At 42.5% G+C, this 24,268-nt stretch overlaps 3 protein-coding genes across 3 annotated transcripts; 2 read left to right on the top strand and 1 right to left on the bottom strand.

The window, feature by feature from the left end:
- Positions 1–718: 718 nt before the first annotated feature.
- On the top strand, positions 719–1,651 carry LOC142202292 (olfactory receptor 5G9-like; the record flags this gene model as incomplete). Its single annotated transcript, XM_075272351.1, has 1 exon — positions 719–1,651. A coding segment is annotated over one exon (933 nt), but the record flags the coding sequence as incomplete, so codon positions are not given.
- A 7,451-nt stretch (positions 1,652–9,102) lies between these two features.
- Positions 9,103–10,945, bottom strand: LOC142204335 (olfactory receptor 11L1-like). Its single transcript, XM_075275646.1, has 2 exons — positions 10,931–10,945; positions 9,103–10,029 (listed from the first exon to the last, which is right to left on the bottom strand). The coding sequence occupies exons 1-2, from the start codon at positions 10,943–10,945 to the stop codon at positions 9,103–9,105; spliced, it is 942 nt and encodes a 313-aa protein (XP_075131747.1).
- An 11,053-nt stretch (positions 10,946–21,998) lies between these two features.
- On the top strand, positions 21,999–22,934 carry LOC142204334 (olfactory receptor 11L1-like). The gene has a single exon (XM_075275645.1). The coding sequence runs from the start codon at positions 21,999–22,001 to the stop codon at positions 22,932–22,934; it is 936 nt and encodes a 311-aa protein (XP_075131746.1).
- Positions 22,935–24,268: the final 1,334 nt, after the last annotated feature.

Here is a 24,268-nt window from a genome sequence, read left to right as displayed (position 1 = left end):
CCATGTAGATGAGCTGTTTTGGGACAGCACAGCAGTAATAAGATAAGATAAGATAATCCTTTAATCTGGTCATACAATGTATAGTGGTGAAATGCAAAAGTAGAAATGAAAGTAATGGAGGGATCACTTGGAGGTGACCCTGATAGATCTAATTAGAAAATGTTCTAGTTATGGGAAGTTGTGTCCCACCATCATGAAAATGATATATGTGGCTTACATTTGTATCATACATGGATTGTCAAACCCTGTCTATTAAACATAAGCAACCTCAAGAGTTAAAGGGTCAAGTCAGCCCATTGTGAAACTGCACCCACCCTGAGTATCTGAAGAGTGCTGCCTAAACAAATATTGACTATGGACATGAACATGAAGTCTATGGGACATGTATCCATTACCAGGAAACACAATGTCCCAGAACAATTGACCTGCCAAGGTCCCATCTATCAGACCCCAGAGATCTAATATTTATAGCCCATCCTAAGGGTAAGCCATCAATTCTCAATGCTGGATAACCATTTATAATATGAAATGTATCAACCCTACTATGTGTATCATGTAATATGCAGCAAAATTTATTGTCTAGAACCTGAATTTGTGCAGCTCTCATTATAAAAATGTAGTATTTCTGATTTCCTTATATATATATATATATATATATATATATATATATATATATATATATATATATATATATATATATTCTATTTGTTTCTACACACAGGAGAAGAATCAGACTGTGGTCACTGAGTTTATCCTTTTAGGATTTCAAATCAGTCAAAATTTAAGAATCTTCCTGTTTTGTCTTCTCCTGGTGGTTTACTGTGGGACAATATGTGGGAACCTCCTGATCATCACCCTGGTGTCCACCAGCAAGAACCTCCACACCCCAATGTACTTCTTCATCTCACAACTCTCCATCAGTGACCTGATATTAGCAACCGTTATTGCCCCTAACTTGCTCCGGATCCTACTGAATAATGGGGGGGCCATTACTTATATTGATTGTATCACTCAACAGTTTTTCTTTGGTGCCGCAGAAGGTTTAGAATGTTTCTTTCTCACGGTGATGTCTTACGACAGATATGTGGCCATCTGTAATCCTCTCCGTTACTCCACCATCATGACAAGTAGACATTGTGTGACATTGGCCATCATTTGTTGGTTGTTTGGGTTTTCTATTATTTTTGTAGACCTCATAACAGCAGCAAATCTAGACTTTTGTGGCCCAAATGTTATTGACCATTTCTTTTGTGACATTGTCCCCTTAATAGAACTTTCATGTTCTGACATCTTTTTTGTTCACTTAGAGATTTACGTAGTAGGCATTCCCATTGTCCTCATCCCAACCACCATCATTATATTATCTTATACTTTTATAGTTCGGGCAGTCTTAAGGATCCCATCCAGTACTGGTAGACAGAAAGTCTTCTCCACCTGTAGCTCCCACCTCATTGTGGTCTCCATATTCTACTGGTCTATATTCAGTGTTTATGTCGTTCCAACCAAAGGCTTCACACTTACCATGAGTAAGATCCTCTCCCTGCTATATACTGTGTTTACTCCATTTGTCAACCCCATTATATACAGTCTGAGGAATAAAGATATTAAGAAAGCCGTACAGGGAAAATTTCATAAGAGTGTGACCTGGTAAATTGTCAATAATATACAATATTGTGCAAAAGTTTTACGTAGTTGTGGGAAAAGCTTTCAGAAATAGAAGTGTTATTATAATGATTGAAAACAGAACAGTAAATGCTATCAATATTTGGCATGACCTTTGCCCTCTGCCTTCCATCAATTCTTCTTGGTACACTTGCAGACAGTTTATTCATTGGTGGACACACACAACTGCTGTTTTGATCCTTAATCACCTCCATGGTTGGTGTGTAGAGACCTTACTATCTCCTATGGAACACTTTTTACTTTTCTGTAGCCTTCCAATCAACCTTTCCTACCCCTCGTTCCTAGACCCTCCTTCCTAAACTCTAACTAGCCCAACCCTTCGATCTCTCATTCTGACTCTCGTCCCTTTGCCTCCCCTGTGTCCATTCCCTCCCCTCTCCTGAATACCTGGCTGTACGCCCCCATCTGTTAGGAGGCAAGCTCCCTCCTCTGTTATTTGATTTTATTTGCATTAATATGTTTCTTTATGATATATTGCTCTACTGTGACACATCCCTATGTTCCCATCCCTCTCCCTTATCTTATCCATCCCCCATGTGATGTCTCCCCGCCCCTCTGTTTTTCATCATTTACCCTGTTATTTTATTAAAAACCTCAATAAAAATCTTTAATGGAAAAAAGGTGCAAAAACATAAAGAATATTTAAAAAACACTGATACTCACCTTTCCTCAGCTCTCTTGGAGGTCCAGTTCTTTTTCCAGGTTTCCGGTATTCAACTTTGGGCTCTTGTGGCCTCTTTTGGCATCTTTTCTAAAATCCTGTTCCCCAGGGTCAGTGCTGGGCCCCGCAATTGGGCCTTAATAGTCAGGTGGTCAAAACACTCAATCACAGGCTTCTGGGGTGAACACTGGGAGCTTGACTTCAGAGAGGGTGTTTGAATAGGTCCAAAGTGGCCTCAAGAGCTCGCAGGTGAAAAACGGTGTCCAGGAAAGAAAACTGGAAGTCCAGGGGAGGTGAGAAAGTTGAGTATCAGTGAATTTTTCATATTGTATTCACCTCCCCTGGGCCTCAGGTCTAAACAGATGCCACAATTTAATAATACAACGTCCAGTTTGGACTAAACAAGTTTGGCCTGGACATTCACTTATAATCACAAAAGAGATCTTGAGAGGTTCGCTCATCACTAGAGATGAGCGAACAGTAAAATGTTTGATATGCAATATTCGTTTCGAGTAGCCCCTCAATCGCAATCGAATATCGAATCCTATTATAGTCTATGGGGGAAAAATGCTTGTTTCAGGGGTAGGCAACATTTGATCAAATAGAACTTACCAAGTCCACGAGTGAGGGTCGGGCTGGATTCCCTGAGAAGTCTTCTCCGTGCAGCATCCTCGCGGCTCCTTCTGGCTCTTCATTCACTCTGCCAGGCACCGGGCCTGGGCAGAGCCGACTGCGCATGTCCGAACTACAAGAAAATGGCCGCTTACAGTCAAAGCGGCCATTTTCTTGTAGCACGGGCATGCGCAGTCAGCTCTGCCCAGGCCCGATGCCTAGCAGAGTGAATTCAGAGCCGGAAGACGCCGCGGGGACGCTGCGCAGAGAAGACTTCTAAAGGTAGGAGAAGAACCAGCGTTGATTGTCTGACTGTATAGCATTCGACCAATAAATGCTGGTTCTGCATCAAATTTTTCCATTCGAATAGCGAGTAGTATTCGATCGAGTATGAGTATTTTGAATACCGTAGTATTCGATTGAATACCTACTTGATCGAGTACTACTCGCTCATCTCTACTCATCACTAATCTTTACTGTAAAGGGGTTTTTCTTTAACCTTCATTCCTTGATATTTTTTACAAATATATAGAATTTTCTACCAATCGTGGACAGATGGAAAGTATAAAATGTAAGAAAGAAAAAACATAACACATTTTAATGAACCGAAGTTTCTAAAGAATATCCCAAAAAGTTTAACTGACATTAAGGAAAGTTATCTGAATTGGGTCAATAAGCCATAGTAAAAGTGCTAAGTCCACATCCAAAGGGTTAAGTAGTAGAGATGAGCGAACAGCGTTCTATGGAACACATGTTCGATCGGCTATCAGGCTGTTCGATGTGTTCGATTCGAATCGAACATCACGTGGCAAACTCCAAAAAAATTTGATTCCCCTCCCACCTTCACTGGCGCTTTTTTTTGCACCAATAACAGGGAACTACGACACCGGAGGCATCGAAAAAAATCGGAAAAAGTCATTGGCTGCCGAAATCAGGTGACCTCCATTTTAGACGAATAGTGGATTTCAAATCCGGGTCATATGAGAATGTGAACTTTGTGACTAAGAGACAGGGATAGCTGTACAGGCAGGGATAGCTAGGGAGAACCTTTATTTAGGTAGGAATGTTATTAAAAATAACTTTTTGGGGCTCTATCGGGTGTGTAATTGTGATTTTTGTGACATAAACTTTTTCCAATAGGAATGCATTGGACAGCGCTGATTGGCCAGAGTATGGAATTCGACCAATTAGCGCTGGCTCTGCTGGAGGAGGCGGAGTCTAAGATCGCTCCACACCAGTCTCCATTCAGGTCCTACCTTAGACTCTGCCTCCTCCGGCAGAGCCAGCGCTGATTGGTCGAGTTCCGTACTCTGGCCAATCAGCGCTGGCCAATGCATTCTATTAGCCCGATGAAGTAGAGCTGAATGTGTGTGCTAAGCTCTACTTCATCGGGCTAATAGAATGCATTGGCCAATCAGCGCTGGCCAATGCATTCTATTAGCGTGAGCTGAGTTTGCACAGGGGTTCTAGTGCACCCTCGGCTCTGCTACATCAGATGTACATCATCTGATATAGCAGAGCCGAGTGTGCATCAGATGTAGCAGTGCCGAGTGTGCATCAGATGTGTAGTTGAGCAGAACTGGCTCAGCACTGCTAAGTCTCTGCATTCGCATAGGAATGCATTGGCCAGCCTTTGGCCAATCAGCGCTGGCTCTGCCGGAGGAGGCGGAGTCTAAGGTCGGACCTGAATGGAGACTGGTGTGGAGCGATCTTAGACTCCGCCTCCTCCAGCAGAGCCAGCGCTGATTGGTCGAATTCCGTACTCTGGCCAATCAGCGCTGGCCAATGCATTTCTATGGGGAAAAGTTAGCTTGCAAAAATCGCAAGCTGACAGGGATTTCCATGAAATAAAGTGACTTTTATGCCCCCAGACATGCTTCCCCTGCTGTCCCAGTGTCATTCCAGAGGTGTTGGCATCATTTCCTGGGGTGTCATAGTGGACTTGGTGACCCTCCAGACACGGATTTGGGTTTCCCCCTTAACGAGTATATGTTCCCCATAGACTATAATGGGGTTTGAAACCCGTTCGAACACTCGAACAGTGAGCGGCTGTTCGAATCGGATTTCAAACCTCGAACATTTTAGCGTTCGCTCATCTCTATTAAGTAGACATTGGATTGTATAATTCATTATATTAGAGGAAAATGTCAATGGTTTTGCCAAAGCGTGCTCAGTGCAGGGCAACACATCAGGGATCATTGTACATGTGAATATGCCCAAGTCAAAAATTAGCAAAAAAAATTTTTTCTTTGCTGGAACAATGCTGATGTCATCCTCCGCTCACTGCTGCTATGTGGAAGAAATTCTTGGACTTTGTGATTATCATCTTGTGTTCCCTACAAGGGCTGTAGAATTATTGACTGCCCGGCAAACACCAATCTCAACCAGGTAGAAATATCCCATCTTCATGATCCTGTAACTCTCAGGGTTTCGGATATCCCTGTGGTTAATATTGCTTTCTTAAATAGACCATTCTTGGAAATGTTGGAAATAAAAGAAGGACATTTTACAGGACCTTGGTGGATTGACATGAATCCAATATATTATAGGGCTGGGAAGCACAAATGGAAAATTAGACAAATATTTTTTTGCAATCTGTAGTCAAATTGTCACAGTAAAATGTATCTAAATATTGGTGGAAATGGACACGACTGGGACTTTACAATTGGTAAATCTGATTGTACTCCAGGTCCATCTCTATCCTGGCAAGACAAGGCTGCTGTTATTTTACCATATCTGGCTGGTACTGAAAAATGTTGGGGCCCGAGTCAAGTCAAGCCTGGCATTACCATCCTTACATGGCACCGCTGATGGCCGTGGGGACTGGTATAATAATGAGAGGTTACAGTGTATATATGTAATGGCTAATACAAAGCGCCACTGTAATAATGAATGCTATGGTATTGAGTTTAAAAATAAAACACACAGAGATTAAAATTCAATTTTTTTTTTCATAATATTTTTATTGAAAGTTTTAACAAGTTTACAAGGGTTATGATATACAAAGTGTAAAGGTAAACTAAAATTTAATTTTTATTGAAAATAAAACCATTCACGTTAATCATTTAAAATACATAAATAAAATAAAAAAAAATAAAAAAAATATTAATTAATTAATTAATTAATTAATTAATTAATTTTAAAAATTGCCATCACCGGACATTGATAAAGTTCACAGAATTTCATGGTAAAAACAAACAAACAAAAACTGATAATAATAATAATAATAATTATAATAATAATACTTATAAAGTAAGATGGGGATATATATATATATATATATATATATATATATATATATATATATATATATATATATATATATATATAATAATCAGTACACAGAGAAGGTATTGGGCACAGCTCTGAGGTTTCATTTTGCCCCCTTCCTCTTAGTATATAAAATCCTGCCCCTAGCCATGTAGTTGCCTTTATAAACATTAGTGATAACTCCAGAGTATTATAAGTGGAGGTCCAGGGGAGGTGAGTAACAACCACAGCTATATTTACCTTGCCTTATCTCTCCTGGGAATCTATCAGTCCCCTGGAATCCTCTTCAGGCCTCTTCCAGCGTCTGGCCAATGTAATGTGCCCTGAGGTCACTACTGAGATCTGTAATTCAGTGTCACTGGCCACATGGGGCACTTTGACACCATTGTGCTTTGACCCAACACCATGACGTTGGTGCACCCCACATGACCGCTGGCCACAGCAGTGACCTCAGGGTGCATGGCCTAAGCCAGAGGCTGTAACAGCCTTGAATAGGATGCCGGGGGACCTGAAAATGCCAAAATGTCCAGGAGAGGTGAGGCAAGGTGAGTAGAACCATTGCTTTTTATATTAACAGTATAATGATAGTGCCTAAAATTCAGCCCAACATGAAGCAGACTGTTGAACTTTATGAATATGCATTGAAAATAATCATGTGAGGCTCATCCATCTCTAGTAAGAAACAGCTAGATGTGAACCCACTGTGTTACCTGTCACAGTTGTGTCAATGCCCAAGCAACCGTATACTGAATGCTACTTCCACCTCTATGGGAATAGGGTAGGAAAACTCTCCTTGGCACTACAATGGCTGATTAGGCCCTGCCTGAGGGTGTTGGCCAGCTGTACCCAAGCTAAGCTTGGCCCTGACAACTTCTGGCTCTCTAAACATGAAGACCTAACAGACAGGTGGGGTGAGATCTGAAAGAGGCTAGGGACAGGGATACTGCAGGCAGTCACCCCTAATGAAAGAATAGGTGCAGCTGTAAACAGAAACAACCAGGATGGGACATGCTGGAGAACTAACAGGCACAACCATAAACACACAACAGGTATAGAGGAGAGGAACAGTGGTGTAGTGAGGAAAGGGTATCACAGGACAGGGGCAAAACAAACCTGAAACCCAAAAACAGAAACTCACTAATACAAAAACCATGTCAGGCAACCAGAAAATGCAGGACAGGGGTTGAGTAGAAATATTAAGGGTTAAACAGACTCTCACACAAGACAAAACTCACACCACTTCCAAATCATCTCCTGAGACCGTGTATCTTCCACAAAACTCTCCTCCTAAACTGAGCCAAGAATCCTGGTTGGTAACAATGAAAACCAGTGAGTCTTTTACAGACCCCAGAACAACTTGATAGGTTGATGACAATGACAAACACCTGAAGCTTGCATCTACTGAGACACTCAGCCAGCTCAAGTATATACTAAGGCAGGTACCCAACCCCTGACTCCACAGCTCAGTGATGGAGTACGTCAAGTAGTCTCAGGAGATACATGGCATGCCTGAGAACCATAGCTATGGGAGTGGCTAATTCAGGGGGCGTTCACACTACCATTGATGACTGTCAGCAGTGTCCGTGGTTATTGTCTGTACAAGATTTTAGCATCGGTCACTAGCTGTGTCCGTTTCCAATTTCCATTCATTTCAAAGGGATTTTATCTTGTGTCCTTTAGTGTCCATTTATAACCATGTCTGTTTTTTAAGTGGACAAAAAAATCCTACATGCAGGACTTTTCTATCCATTTGAAAAGACGGACAGTAAGTGTCTGGTTTTTTTTTTTTAATATTGAGGTCTATGGGCAATGGACATATAACAAACAGTAACTGATAGCCATCAGTTGCTGTCCATTTGTGTCCGTTATGATAGGTGGACACCTTCTGAGTGGACACCAACGGTAGTGTGAACCCTACACTAGTGAGCACTCAGAATCTGGAGCTAGCACTACCCAAACCATACAACATCTTCAAATACTAAGCCATATTGGCTGCCAAGCAGAGAGAGAACTCAGTAGACATTGTTTTGGGCTTAAGGGGCTGGTTCCCTGAGAAGCAAAAGGATTTTATTGGTAAGTCATGTGTGCCAGTTTTTCCTCCCCACTTGGGATAGGGTACAGGAACTGTCTCATGACAGAGACCACAAAGTCCACTGGGGGTACTCAGTTGGAAGTTTTTTCACGAGGGGGTACTTAAATTGAAAAGGTTAAGAAACACTGGTTTAAAGCACAATGCCACCAATAGACCCCGGAGCAGTGGAAAAGTATTATGTGGAGTGATCAGTCGACCTGGCAGTCTGATAGAAGAGTCTTGGTTTGGCAAATGCCATGAAAATGTTAGCTTTCTGACTGCATTGTGATGACTGTAAAGTGTAATGGGGGGTATTTCCTCAAGGTTGTTTTTCAAGGGTTGGCGTAGGTCCCTTAGTTACAGTGAAGATACATCTTAATGCTTCAGAAGACGTAGACATAGACAATTGTTACTTCCAACTTTGTTGGAACAATTTTGGTCCTTCTTAGTTTCAGCACGACTGTGGCCAAGAGCAAGGTCCACCAAGGCATGGATAGGTGAGTTTGGTGCAGAAAAAAAACTTCACTGGCCCACAAAGGCTCCTGACACCCATCCAGCATCTTCGTGATGAACCATAACAGAGATGATGAGCCAGGAAGTCTTGTGCAACATCAGTATTTGACTTTACCCATGCTCCTCTGGGTGAATGGGAAAAAAAATACAGACTCCTCCAAAATCATGTAGAAAACCTTTCTAGACGAGATTTTAGTTTTCAAAGGGGGACTAACACCATATTAATGTCTTTGAATTTATATTGGGATGTCTTAGAAGCTCTTGCAGTTGTACGGTTTAGGTGTCCGTAGACTCAAGTTTTGAGTTTTTGAATGATTTTATTAATGGCTTTCCAGATATCTTTATTCCTCAGACTGTATATAACGGGGTTGATCAATGGAGTGAATACAGTATAAAACAGGGAGAGGATCTTACTAATGCTCGAGGCTTCTCCTTTTGTTGGAAACACGTAAACACTGAACAGAGCCCAATAAAATATGGAGACCACAATGAGGTGGGAGCTACAGGTGGAGAAGGCTTTCTGTCTACCAGTACTGGATGGGATCCTTAAGACTGCCCGAACAATAGAAGTATAAGATGAAATTATGATTATGGTCGGTATGATAACTGATATTATACTAAGTAAGAAGATTTCTAGTTGAACAATAAAGGTGTTGGAGCAGGAAATGTCTTGTAAAGGGACAAGATCGCAAAAGAAATGGTTGATAACATTCGATCCGCAAAATTTTAGTCTTGATATTGTGAGTATATCAGTTAATATTATGGAAAATCCGACCAACCAGCAGAGGACCACCAATTTCACACTATAGGCATGCGTCATGATAGAGGTGTAATGGAGAGGATTACAGATGGCCAAATATCTGTCATAAGACATGACTGTGAGGAGAAGACATTCAAAGGTTTCTGAGGCACAGAAAAAATACAACTGAGTTATACAGTCAATAAAAGGAATGGTCCCCCCATTATTCATCAGAATTTGGAGCATATTGGGGGAAATGTCAGTCGTCAACAAGATGTCATTGATGGAGAGTTGTGAGATGAAGAAGTACATTGGAGTGTGGAGGATCTTACTGGTGGACACCAGGGTGATGATCAGGAGGTTCCCACATATTGTCCCACAGTAAACCACCAGGAGAAGACAGAAGAGGAAGATTCTGAAACATTTCCTCCCTTGAAATCCTAAGAGAAAAAACTCAGTGACCACAGTCTGATTGTTCTCCTGCATATTTAGAAAAAAATAACAGAAAAATAAGTGAAAAAAATGAATTAGACTTTTAATATGATATAGGGACTGGATGAACCCAAACCCATGATTATTGTAAAATAGAATGTCTTCCTATGAGATCTAGGTCTGGTGATGATGGAATTGATCTATACATTGTGTTACATGAAATACTTGATGGATATAATTATGGAACATGGAAAAAAACTTTTTTGGGACATTGGTCAGTTTCCTTAGTGAATGTGCGCCTCTCCTGAGTTGTAGTTGTTGAGCCCTGCCCTGTACCCCTCTTTCTTCTATGATATCGGAGGATAGAAGATCAGAAGAAAAGAGACAATAGAAGAACTGAGGACTGATACAAATCAGATGATGAGGGCAGAGATAAAATCAAAAATTTCCAGCACAGAATTGCAGAACGTTTTATATTCAACTCATAGGACACAGTAGATTGATGACAAATAAAGCCCCCACCCCCCACCACGTAGTGGGTCCTTATAGTCTATAACTTTATCTTAGTATAGACATGTGTTTCTCTCAGACATTCTTACATTCGCTTACTGTACAGTTCATGTTATTATCTCCTGGATGATCAGATTGCTTTTTCGGTATAAACAACTACACAGGGCTGGAACTTGTGCGGGGACACCACATTGGATTTCCAGTCCGACGCCTTAACCATTTACCCACCACAGACACATTTGGGTTGCATTATTCAGAATTCATATATTGAGAAATCTCTCCCATTGTCTTACATGGAAATACTTTTGTCTAAAATAAGTGTAATAAGCAGAGCTGTGGATTCAGTAGGTCAAACCATTGACGCAGACTCAACAACTCAGACCGACTCCATAGTCCCGGTGTTAAGCGTATTCTACATAGTACATCTGTCTGTACTCACATCATGTATCTCCATGGTGTTCTAGTAATGAACATAAATCCACTTTTTGGCATTACTCTTAGTCGTGTTCTCAGGAGGGTTCCAGATTCCGGACTATGGATACAATTCAACATATACATGCAATGAAGAAGCCATATGATATAAGTAAGCCATGACTACCTGTATATATACACAGCACAGTGATGTGGGACCACGGATAACAAGTCTTCGGAGACTGTTTCACCGATTGCTCCTTTGTCCCCTGGGTTCAATTCCATTAGGAGATAGTTGCATTAAATTTTAATTGGTAATTGTTCTCAGGAATACAAAATCCAAGGAAAATGAGAAAATAAATGTATGTTAAGATTCTACAGTAAATTTGGTAAGTTATTTAGCTAAATACAGTATATCATCGGAAAACTAGAGAATGTTATTACAGATTGACTTGTTAACATCATTTGCCGGTAATAGAGGCCTGAGTGATGTCACTTGCTGCAAAATGAAATATTTAGGATTTTAGCAATGATTTATGAAATTATTCTTATAGACCTGCAGTATCAGGAGCATGTTGAGTCATTTTGGGGCACCCAGTGCAGTATGCCCTATAGAATGTAGTATACCATATATCTCTCCTGTGCTTCCTCAAATGAATCACAGTTGTCTTCAGTCCTGCTCTGACCTCTTTTGACTTCATAGGGGACGAGTCCTGGGGGACTGCTGATTCTTCGGCACAAGCCTTATGGCTGTGACAGCCTACACGACTGCTGAGGACAGAGTATGAAAAATGAGGTATATCCTCACTGCTGCCTTAGAAACTAAGAGGGTAAGTATTGACTGCCCTTGATCATTTGCAAGTGTTATCACTGCTACTGTATATTAGAAGCGGTTTTGGCATTTTGCTGGTCTAGAGCACTCAAGCAGCACAATTCAAAGGAGGAAAAAAAATCAGCAATGATCTAAGGGTAAGTTCAGACTGAGATTTCTGGTCAGGATTTTGGTCAGGATCTGCCTCAAAATCCTGACCAAAAAGACAGCTCCCTTTGAAATCAATGGGAGCTGCTCAGGAGTTTTTTCTTGGGAGCCGACTTGTTTCTGCTCCTGGAAAAAGAAACGAGGTGCTCATTCTTCAGGCTGTTTCACCTCGTGATTCGGACTGAAGACACTTCCTCCTCCACACTAGGCCCATTCATTGGGTCTAATCCAGAGCGGAGTGCGTGGCTGGATGACGGTGCAGTTCACCGGCTTTCAGTCGCAGCTACCCGGTTTTTGGTCCGGAACCTGAGGTGGCCTCCGCCCATCTGAACTTACCCTTATAGTAGTAATTGTTGCCGCCTGTCAATCTGGAAAGTGTTATAGGACAATTTTCAAATAATTTGAAGTCCATAATTCTTCAGTGAGAAAGATTTTCCACAAATGGAAAACTTTCAAGGCAGTTGCCAATCTTCCGAGCAGTGGACATCACAGCAAATTGACTCCAAGGTCAGACAGTGCAAAAATTGCAGGAGTAATATTCATGACTCAGGCATCTACTAAGAAAAATAAATAATTTCAACACTTAGTGAAAGTCAAGACCTCAACCCAAAGACCTTACCAAAGACCTTACCTCAAACAACATTCCAAAATTCCTCCAATACAATGTGAGAGACTGATAAAGTCCTTCAATAATCAAGTACTTTAAGTTATTGCTGTCACCGGAGGTCCTACAAGCTACAGTAATGGTAAGTAAGGGTCACTTAGGGTCCATTCACACGGGGTCCATTCTGTTAGTGGAAATAATAAAAAGGCAGCAAAACGCATTGAAATCAATGAGAGGCTTTTTGTCAGTGTTTAAAATTCAGCGCCAAATAAAGCGCCAATTTCCTCCTTGTGAATGGACCCTTAGTTTCTATCACTTTTCTTCAACTGAGATTGTATGTTCCTAATTTTTTAGACCTTCTGTGCACCAAACCATTTTTATTCTGTCCAAATACAAAAAAGTGTAAAAATCCTAAGTGTATACTTTCCTTTTCTCATGCCTGTATATTTCAAAATATATAGGAAGGATGGACCGTACTCCAGATGGTTACTCCTGAAGGGGTACATGCATAACAAAATCTAGTCATCAACAGAAATCGTCATGGGCCACAAATATAGGATCCATAGTGGATAACCTACAAGGTAAAGTATTGATAAATAAATGGATACTGGCAGGAGGCCGCGGCTTCGCACGGGTATATTACATTTTATATTTGTGTAGTGGCCCCATAAGAATTGTCCAATTTTGCACTGGTGTATTTTGTATGTGCTTTGTGAATATGTCCATAAGCGTCATGTGATCATGTGTATCTCATTTTGGATATCGGTGAAAAACCTGTGATTAGTTGCTATGGATACTTGGAGTAAAGCTGTATCTAATCCTTCCCCGTGCAGTAATGTGTTCAGATGCAAGTATCTAATCCTTGTTGGTGTGGTACTGTGTGCAGATGCACATATCTAATCCTCCGGGTGTGGTACTGTGTGAAGAGGCGCGTATCTAATCCTCCCCCGTGTGGCATTGTGTGAAGAGGCACGTATCTAATCCTCCGGTAAGTGAAACTGTGTGCAGACGTGCTGTCTAATCTTCCGGCATGTGGTACTGTGTGCCAATGCGCGTATCTAATCCTCTGGTGTGTGGTACTGTGTGCAGACGCATGTATCTAATCCTCTGGTGTGTGGTACTGTGTGCAGACACGCGTATCTAATCCTCCCCCATGTGGTACTGTGTACTGAAAAGCGTATGTAATTCTCTGGCATGTGGTATTGTGTGCAGAGGCATGTATCTAATCCTGCCCCATGTGGTACTGTGTGCAGACGCAGGTATCTAATCCTCACCTATGTGGTATTGTGTGCAGTGGCGCATATCTAATCCTCTGGTATGTGGTACTGTGTGCAGATGCGCATATCTAATCCTCCCCGTATCGTACTGTGTGCTGAGACACGTATCTAATTCCCTAGCGTGTGGTACTGTGTGCAGAGGCATGTATCTAATCCTCCAAAGTGTGGTACTGTCTTCAGACGCACTTATCTAATCCTCTCCTGTGTGGTATTGTGTGAAGAGGCGTGTATCTAATCCTACAGCGTGTGGAATTGTGTGTAGACGCGCGGATCTAATCCTACGGCATGTACAACTGTGTGCAGATGCACATATCTAATCCTCTGGCGTGTGGAACTGTAAGCAGATGCGCGTATATAATCCTACGGCATGTGGTACTGTGTGCAGGCGTGCTTATCTAATCCTCTGGTGTGTGGAACTGTGTGCAGATGCGTGTATCCAATCCTCTGACATGTGATACTGTGTGCAGATGCATGTATCCAATCCCCCGGCGTATGGTACTGTGTGCAGACACACGTATCTAATCCTCCCCTGTGTAGTACTGTGTGCAGACGTGCATATCTAATCCTCCAGCGTGTGAAACTGTGTGCAGACAAGCATATCTAATACTACGGAATGTGGTACTGTGTGCAGACGTGTGCTTCAAATCCTCTGGCGTGTGATACTGTGTGCAGATGTGCGTATCTAATCCTCCCCCGTGTGGTACTGTGTGCTGAGATGCGTATCTAATTCTCTAGCGTGTGGTACTGTGTGCAGAGGCATGTATCTAATCCGCCAAACTGTGGTACTGTGTTCAGACACACGTATCTAATCCTCCCCTGTGTGGTATTGTTTGAAGAGGCGCGTATCTAATCCTATGGCTGTGGAACTGTGTGTAGACAAGCGTATCTAATCCTCTGGCGTGTGGTACTGTGTGTAGATGCGCGTATCTAATCCTACAGCAGGTGAAACTGTGTGCAGACGCGCGTATCTAATACTGCAGCTTGTGGAACTGTGTGCAGACGTGCGCTTCTAATCCTCTGGCGTGTGGAACTGTGTGCAGATATGCGTATCTAATCCTCCCCCGTGTGGTATTGTGTGTAGATGCATGTATATAATCCTCTGGTGATTGTACTATGTGAAGACATGCGTATCTAATCCTCCGGTGTGTTGAACTGTGTGCAGATGTGCGTATCTAATCCTCCTCTGTGTGGTATTGTGTAAAGAGGTGCGTATCTAATGCTCCCCGTGTGGTACTTTGTGCAGACACACATATCTAATCCTGCAGCATGTAGAACTGTGTGCAGACGCGCATATCTAACCCTCGGTCGTGTGGTACTGTGTGTAGATGCACGTATCTAATCCTCCCCTGTGTGGTATTGTGTGAACAGGCACATATTTAATCCTACGACGTGTGAAACTGTGTGTAGACGCACGTATCTAATCCTACGGCATGTGGAACTGTGTGCTGAGACACATATCTAATTTTCTGGCTTGTGGTACTGTGTGCAGAGGCATGTATCTAATCCTTCAAAGTGTGGTACTGTGTGCAGACACACATATCTAATCCTCCCCTGTGTGGTATTATGTGAAGAGGCGCGTATCTAATCCTACGGCGTGTGGAACTGTGTGTAGACACGTGTATCTAATCCTACGGCATGTGGTACTGTGTGCAGACGTGTGTATCTAATCCTCTGGCGTGTGGTACTGTGTGCAAACGTGTCTACCTAATCCTATGGCGTGTACAACTGTGTGCAGACGCACATATTTAATCCTCTGGAGTGTGGAACTGTGTGCAGATGTGTGTATCTAATTCTTTTGGTATGTGGAACTGTATGTAGACGCACGTATCTAATCCTTCAGCGTGTTGAACTGTGTGCAGAAGCGCGTATTTAATCCTCTGTTGTGTGGGACTGTGTGCAGACGCGTGTATCTAATCCTCTGGCGTGTGATACTGTGTGCTGATCTGTGTATCTAATCCTCTGATGCGTGTATCTCAGTTTGGATATCAGTGTTGGGTTGTGCATGTGGAGTGACCGTGTGTATTGCAGTTGGAATATGAGTGAAAGACTTGCATCCGTCTGCTTGAACACTGCAGCAGAATGAAGGCCGCAATACACACGTTTCAGTTAGTCTCACAGGTACGAATTAGTGTGTGCGGTCTGGACTACAACTACCAGTTATCTGCACTGGATGTGTGTGTGCAGTTCTAGAGTGAACAGACTGCAAAGTTTCCACCAGTTAATCTCCACTGGGAAGACCGCACCTGTGTGTAGATGCTACTAAGTAAGGGCTGCCAAGGATTAACCACACCCCAGGTCAGTAACACAAAAGTGCTCCACAACAGCTTGGATCTACCGTGTCAGATCCCCGCAGGCAGCGCCACGGGCTGGAACAGCAGCTACTGCTCAGCAGCCCCAGACAGGCAACGTGCCTTACAGCGGGATTGTACTCAGGTCTCCCAGTCTGAGACCAGACAGTTCAGTAGGCTTTTTGGTCCCTAACGGCAGTGCCCTGCTTGAGCCAAGGAGAGTTATCACAGCAGCCTAATCTGGCAACCTGCCTAACACTAGAACCTAGCCCTGAACTCTCGTCATAACAACGTTTAGTTATTAGTTAAAGTGTGAGCACCTGGCGGGCGCCGACTCACACTTTATAAAGGCAAGTCCCCGCCCCACAGGGCATTGGCATTGACTTGACCGCACATGCTCAGTAGGGGGAGAAAGGGACTTAGCCTCCGTGTGACTCAAAAAGGTACGAGCATGCTCAGTACGGGAGAAATGGGACTTAGCTCTTGTGTGACTCAAAAAGGTACGAGCATGCTCAGTAGAGGAGAAATGGGACTTAGCCCTCCGTGCGATTCAAAAAGATACGAGCATGCTCAGTATGGAACAAATGGGACTTAGCCTCCGTGTGACACCCAAAAGTCCGAGCATGCTCAGTAGGGGAGACTTAACCTCCACACTCCTCACTGCATGACGGCGAGGACGAGAGTTGGATTGGACCACAGGTGGCGCTGTGTGCTGGGAGGACAACCTGCGGGAGCCCATCCCAACATAGTGTTGCTGTTGTAAAACACATTCTTATTGTTAGTACTTGCACAAGTGTTTCCTCCTCTATGTTTTGCTTGTTCACTGCCTTGTTTCTTTTACTGCACTGGTAACTGGTGTTATTATGTTTAAAAACTGCAAAGTGATGCTACAATGTATTGTATCTCTGTGTAAGGGAAATGCTAGCAGGAGCAATTTCCCAGTAGCTGCTGTTGAACCCTGGGGGAGGGCAAAATTGACAGTGAACCTTAAACTGAATTCCTCTCACTGTCCCTTCCTGCTTGCCAGTCATATCCTAAGCAATAGGCGGCAACTGGTCAACAGGCCCTTCCTATATAAGAGACAACACAGAATGAAGAAAAGATAAACAACAACAAAGAGAGGTCAGCTAGCCAAGCGTCTAGTAACAGTTGAGCAACGCAGCACAGAATCAAAATTAAAGAGAGCAGTCAAAGGGTAAGCCAAAGGTCAGAGGTCAGCAATACAATAGAAGCAGAAGAGGAGCTTAGCGGAGGGTGGTGCAGAACCTCGAACAGGCAGAGACGTTACACTCTGAGGCTCCCTGCACCAGACTGCAGGTACTCCATTTTATTTTTGAGAAATTGACATTGAATGCAGTTTCTTACACACTAGAAAGCTCATCTTTAATGAGTAATAATAAGGCCATAAGCACATGAATATGGGGCTCAGGTATCTCAGACACAGTCATTGGAAACAGGTACTGTATGTAACGTCATGCCATCTCCTCTGGCATAGAATGGAGGTGAGGTTTTTGGTTACTATAAGCTTGGTACTGTCAAAGGATGTCTCTCTTGCTACAGGTCAGATTTTCTTTTGTAGAGGAAGACTATTGAGTTTTATTCTCCTGTTTGACAATTTTTTTTTTTTAATTTTGTGAAAACAGTAGAGATGAGCGAACGCCGTTCGATCGAATAGGTATTTGATTGAATATCAGGCCGTTCGGGATATTCGATTCCAATTGAATACAAGGCCGCAAACGAAGTAAATATTTGTATCCCCTCCCACTTTCCCTGGCGCTTTTTTTTGCACCAATAACTGTGCAGGGGAGATGGGACAGGAACTACAACAACGGAGGCAGTGAAAAAAAATTGAAAAAACCCATTGGCTGCCGAAAACATATGACCTCTGATTCATAAGAATAGTGTCGGCTATCTTTGTCTCATTTTAGTTTTGGAGTGATAGGGAGAGCTTGTTCTCAGGGCAATACAGGGCTTTTATAGCTTTGGTTAGGCAGGAAATAACAGATCTTTTCAGAGCTTAATTAATCTGCAAATCATGCAGCGTAGCAGCAGGGGACTTGCACGTGGACGTGGATACCCAGCTGGATATACAGTCAACAGTCCAGGTACTGGAGAGGGGCTGCCAGCAGTGTCCTTCGTCATCATGAGCAGGGGACGTGGGCTAGGATGTGGATACCCAGCTGTATATCCACTCCACAGTCCAGGTACTGGAGAGGGGCTGCCAGCAGCAGCAGGGGACATGGGTGAGGACGTGGGTATTCAGCTGGGTATCCACTCCAGAGTCCAGGTACTGGAGAGAATCTGCCAGCAACCAATTTACTCTTCCTCCTCATCCTCCTCCTCCTCCTCTTCCTCCTCCTACAATCCCAGCCCCTACGTCTGAATGTGATTTTTTTTTTTTTTTTTTTTTTAAGATCTAAAAAAAAATTACATTATCCCCCCCCCTGCCCCAAGGGCTTGCAACTCATTTTTTTAGGGCTCCAGCACAAGGGCCTGCAAAATAATTTATTAAGGTTCACCCCCAAGGGGCTGAAATCTAATTTTTTAGGGGTCACCTCAAGGGCCAAAAAATAAAACACTGCTGCTACATGGCTCTAGTCACCACAAGGGCCAAAAACACTGCTGGTGCAAGGCTGTACTCACACCAAGGGCCAAAAACAATCTCTGTTGTTTAAAGGCTCCACTCACCCAAAGAACCAACAAATCTCTGCTGGTGCAAGGTTGAACTAAGTTAAAGGGCCTAAAACTCTGCAGGTAGAGGCTGAAGTCACCTGAAGGGCCCCAATCTCTGCTGGTAGCTCAGCTTAAGGGCCTGTGACTTAATTTAGAAGGGCTCCTGTTAAGGGCTAGAAAAGTGAATTTTGGAAGGTCTTACCACATCACACACACACACACACACACACACACACACACACACACACACACACACACACACACACACACATCCACAATGACAGTTGAGGGTGGGGACTGAAGGATTTCCCATTGTCTATTCCATCTGTGGTTGTCATGGGCAATGTGATTTAAAGGGGTGCTTGTTAATGTTTCTTTAGCTTAAATTGGGGTTTGTGTCCATCCATTTGGGGAGTAAAGAAGGTTTCCAGGTAGTTTCCCACTTTGATAGAGGTTGTAGTGAGTGTGTACAGTGTGTAGTTGTTAGGCTGTGATGTTGGGGTAATAGAGGGTCTTTGGTGTGTTAGATGCCCCCAGACATGCTTCCCCCGCTGTCCCAGTGTCATTCCGGAGGTGTTGGCATCATTTCCTGGGGTGTCATAGTGGACTTGGTGACTCTCCTGAGTCGAATGGTAGGATCCCCTGAAACAAAGCATTTTCTCCCATAGACTATAATAGGGTTCGATATTCGTTCAAATAGTGGAATATTGAGATGCTATTCGGAACGAATAACGAACATCGAGTACTTTACTGTTCGCTCATCTCTAGAAATCAGCTAATTGCTGACTTGTCTATTCCTCAAGGAAAATCCTTAGTTACATTCAGTTATTTAATATAATGAAATCTCAGGAGAACTTGCAAAATAAAATTCTCACAAGATTCATTCCTAACTCTTCACTTCGGTTACGCTGTGTATAAATACAGGGAGTCAGTTGATCTCTCCTGACATTGCCGTACATCACTTCACCGCACTTATCAGGCACAAACTTGACTTTCAGACAGAACTTTTTTTTTTCTAAGAACACAGCTAAAAGAAAATCCTATTCATGAAGAGGAAGATCAGGAAGAAGGGAAAGAATCACCGTAAAAAAAGATCAATTGTAAAGCTTGATGCATTAGAGTGACGACAAATCATGGTGACTATCAATCTCCTGGACCGTATCTTGTACAAGACAAAAATGCTTTCCCTTTTAGGTTTCTCTCCCACACATGTGTCTTCTTTTACTTCTGCTATTAGTTGACCGTGTTCCGGTACAGATGGTATCTGGACATCCTACGTAGCAGTTTGTGATCACTTCTTACAAAACCATGTTAGGTTTAGAAAATCCGCTTAACTCTTAATACATTGTGATACACATAGAGATGTAGCCAAGCTCAACCTGACTCTGGAAACTCTACCATAATCCACTGAAAGCTTTGGAAAAAGTTGTGTTAAAACGATTAGCAATTGTTTACTTGGTGTGTTAAAAGTCATGTTAAACCTGGCTACATCTGTAATTGGTCATGTCCAACCAAGAACAAGACAACAGGTATAAAAGAACATGAACGTGTGTGTGTGTGTGTGTGTGTGTGTGTGTGTGTGTGTGTGTGTGTGTGTGTGTGTGTGTGTGTATTAAAAATTAAGCTGTTTTTCATGATGACTGAAATTTCCCCAAGGTGGGACTATTAAAGGATTATCTTATCTTATCTTATGATAAGCTATCACTAGAGATGAGCAAACACTAAAATGTCTGAGGTTCGAAATCCGATTCGAACAGCCACTCACTGTTCGAACGGATTTCGAACCCCATTATAGTCTATGGGGGAAATGCTCGTTTCAGGGGTATGCAAAATTCGATAAAATCATACTTACCAAGTCCACGAGTAACAGTCAGGCTGGATTCTCCTTGAAGTCTTCCCCCGGCGCAGCGCCCCCGCGGCGTCTTCTGGCTGGAATTCACTCTGCCTAGGCATCAGGGCCTAGGCAGAGACGACTGCGCATGCACGGTCGGCTCTGCCCGGCCCGACACCTGAGCAGAGCCGACTGCGCATGCGTGGGCATGCCCGCGCATGCGCAGTTGGCTCTGCCTAGGCAGAGTGAATTCCAGCCGGAAGACGCCGTGGGGACGCTGCACGGAGAAGACTTCTAAAGGTAAGAGAAGAACCAGCATTGATTGGCAGAACGTATAGCATTCGGCCAATCAACGCTGGTTCTGCATTGAACCTTAAACTTCGAACAGCTAGTAGTGTTCGATCGAGTACGAGTATTTCGAATACCGCAGTATTCGATCGAACACCTACTCGATCGAACACTACTCGCTCATCTCTAGTTATCACCAAGGGATTGGCTATTATCCCTTATGTGTGACCACAAAAAAGCTGAATTTTAAAGGCTGAGCACATGCAACTTTTTGGAGAATTGTTAACATCCCACAACATTATACAAAGCAAAAGAGTGGCGGACCCGATACATCACTGACAAGTATTGGACAGAATCTGCTTCAAAATTCTGCTCAAAAAACTGCCACATGGTGGCTCAGTGGTTAGCACGGCAGCCTTGTAGCACTGGAGTCCTGGTGTTCAAATCCCGCCAAGGATCTGCAAGGAGTTTGTATGTTCTCCATGTGTTTGCATGGATTTCCATCCCATATTCCAAAGACATACTGATAGGGAAAAATGTACAATGTGAGCGCTATGTGTGGCTCACAATCTACATTAATAATAATAAAAAAAAAACTGCCTCCCATTTAAATCAATGGGCGCAAATCATTTCCGCTTGTGGAAACAAGAAGCGACATGCTTCGGGTGGATTCACCTTGCGACATCCACCTCGCATCACCTCCCTCCCAACTAGGCCCATTAATTTGAGCCTAATCCGGAGCAGAATGTCATGACTGGCGTTCAGGCGTGGCTAGACGTTTTTTTGGTCCGGAATCTGAGGCGGCCTCCGCGCCAAATTCCGTCCCAAAAAACCCTGTGGGAATCCAGCCTTAAGAATTCATTTTGATCAGATTGTAAGAGCCCACCGGTCCAACAAGGCAGCCTCAAAGAGATGATTGCCTATAATAAACATTGGACATCTACAACAGTAAAATGACCTCTATTATATCTGGGCTGACAAAAGAAATTCTGAAAGAACCGGCCTACTAGACCTACAAAAGCAAGGCGTTCTACTCATGACATGCAGCCTTGGACATTTGTTTCTGCTCTTAAGATGTACTAGCTTATAACTTAGGTTAGTAGGTAATGTCTTGATGTCTTTGAGGTTTTCTTAGTTTTTCCCTATTTTGTTCTAAATGCAGGAGAACAATCAGACTGTGGTCAATGAGTTCTTCCTCTTAGGATTTCAAAGCAACAAACTTTCAACAATGTTCCTGTTCTGTCTTCTCCTGGTGGTTTATTTTGGGACAATATGTGGGAACCTCCTGATCATCACCCTGGTGTCCACCAGTAAGATCCTCCACACTCCAATGTACTTCTTCATCTCACAACTCTCCATCAGTGACATCTTATTGACCACAGATATTGTCCCAAACATGCTCCACATCCTACTGAATAATGGGGGGACCATTACTTTTATTGGCTGTATTGTTCAGTTTTATTTTTTCTGTGTATCTGAAACATCTGAATGTCTTCTCCTCGCAGTGATGTCCTATGACAGATATGTGGCCATCTGTAATCCCCTCCGTTACACTTCTATCATGACATGGACCCATTGTCTGAAATTGGTCACGATCTGTTGGTTATTAGGTTTTACTATCATATTATCTGACAACGTATCGGTATCAATGTTAGACTTCTGTGGACCAAATGTTATTGACCATTTTTTCTGTGATCTTGTTCCTTTGCTGTCAATTTCTTGCTCAGATACATTTGTTGTACAACTAGAGATATACTTGCTGAGCTTTCCTGTAGCGATCATCCCAAGTATAATAATCATTGTATCTTATGTGAACATTGTTTCTACTATCTTAAGGATCCCATCCAGTACTGGTAGACAGAAAGCCTTCTCCACCTGTAGCTCCCACCTCATTGTGGTCTCCATATTCTACGGGACGCTTTTCAGTGTTTATGTCTTTCCAACAAGAGGACAGTTGTCAAGTATCAGTAAAGACCTGTCATTACTATATACTGTGTTTACTCCATTTATCAACCCCATCATATACAGCCTGAGAAATAAGGATATTAAGAAAGCCGTACAAGAAGTAATAGTGAAGCCTCTTTTTCAATAACTTTCTATGTAATGACTTATCCAGCGATCACCTACAATATCTTTATCAGCTATGAGTTTAATCCCTAAATTTATTATAGGATGAAGTATTGTATGGCATTGATCCCTGAGATTGTTGATTCACAAGTCCTGATAAAGTTATCTTCTCCTCTTTCTGTTCTTTAAGCTTACTGTGTCAACTTCTCTCCTTTTTATTTGCTTATAGATGAGATTTATATATTGCCCACACCTGTTACTTGCCATAATTGAATTTGAATGAGAGTCACGTGCTTGAAACAAACTTATTTGCCCACAATTTTGAAAATGTGCTAAATAATTTTGTTTGGCCCATTTTTGAAGTTTTGTGTGAAATTATGTCCAACTTGCCTAAATACAGAAAGATGTCCAGTTCACCAGCAACTTTAAAGTTGATGAAAGGAGGTCCTTTATTTGGAAGTAGCAAATAAGTTTTGCCCAATTTTTCCCTTTTTTGTATTGTCTATTGATATATGAATATATGTGTTCTAGATAATTATAATTAAGGATTATAATTAAGGAGTCCATTGGACTTGGCACCAGTGCCAAGTGAAGCTAGGATAGTACACCTTAGTGTCACTGTGCACTGTGCTTGCACCACACGTTGTGCCATTTGGGACACTATACCCACACCCACAAGTCGAAAATAGCCTTGTTGTAAAGCTGTCTGTGCCCATATTAAAAAAAATAATAAAAAAAAGACTTTATACTTGCCTAGAAATCTCTATTCACTCTATTCAAAGAAAACGAAACACCAGGACCGTGCTCATATTTACTGAAGTGCCCATGTGGACTCCAGTACATTGGCAGAACAATAAGACAACTAAGCGAACGTTTGAGCAAACACCGCTCAAATGTCACAAATGGCTATACCAAGGATAGCGTATCTCGACACGCAGCAGAATACCATAACAGTAGTGGGTTCTCTGTAGTACCAATTGACTGGATACCACCTGAAACCACAGATGGGAACTTTAAACAAGAGGGAAATGTTCTGGCTATTCAAACTGAACACACTATATCCAGCCGGTCTCAATATAGCATCACAAGATGTGACCAAATGACACCTATGCTGTTTATTTACCTTTAGTCGTTCACCTCCTGATGTTCTGGCCTCCCCCCTCCCCCACCTCTATCACCATATATCTATTTTCATTTTTTATTCTTTTTTTCATTCATTTATTCACTTATTTATTTACATTTAATGTTTTGGTTTTTGTAACCATTTATTCATTCATTTTTATAAGCATATCATGACTTCATTCTATGTGGTGTTTCTTTTTTAAACATGACGGTATAGAATGGCATTGTGGTTCCTTT

This window comes from Leptodactylus fuscus, chromosome 5 (genome assembly GCF_031893055.1).
Source record: "Leptodactylus fuscus isolate aLepFus1 chromosome 5, aLepFus1.hap2, whole genome shotgun sequence".
Classification (NCBI taxonomy): domain Eukaryota; kingdom Metazoa; phylum Chordata; class Amphibia; order Anura; family Leptodactylidae; genus Leptodactylus; species Leptodactylus fuscus.
This window is presented reverse-complemented; position numbering and strand designations above follow the sequence as displayed.

Coding starts and splice junctions, on each gene's coding strand:
- LOC142204334 (XM_075275645.1), top strand. CDS start 21,999: ATGCAGGAGAACAATCAGACTGTGGTCAATGAGTTCTTCCTCTTAGGA.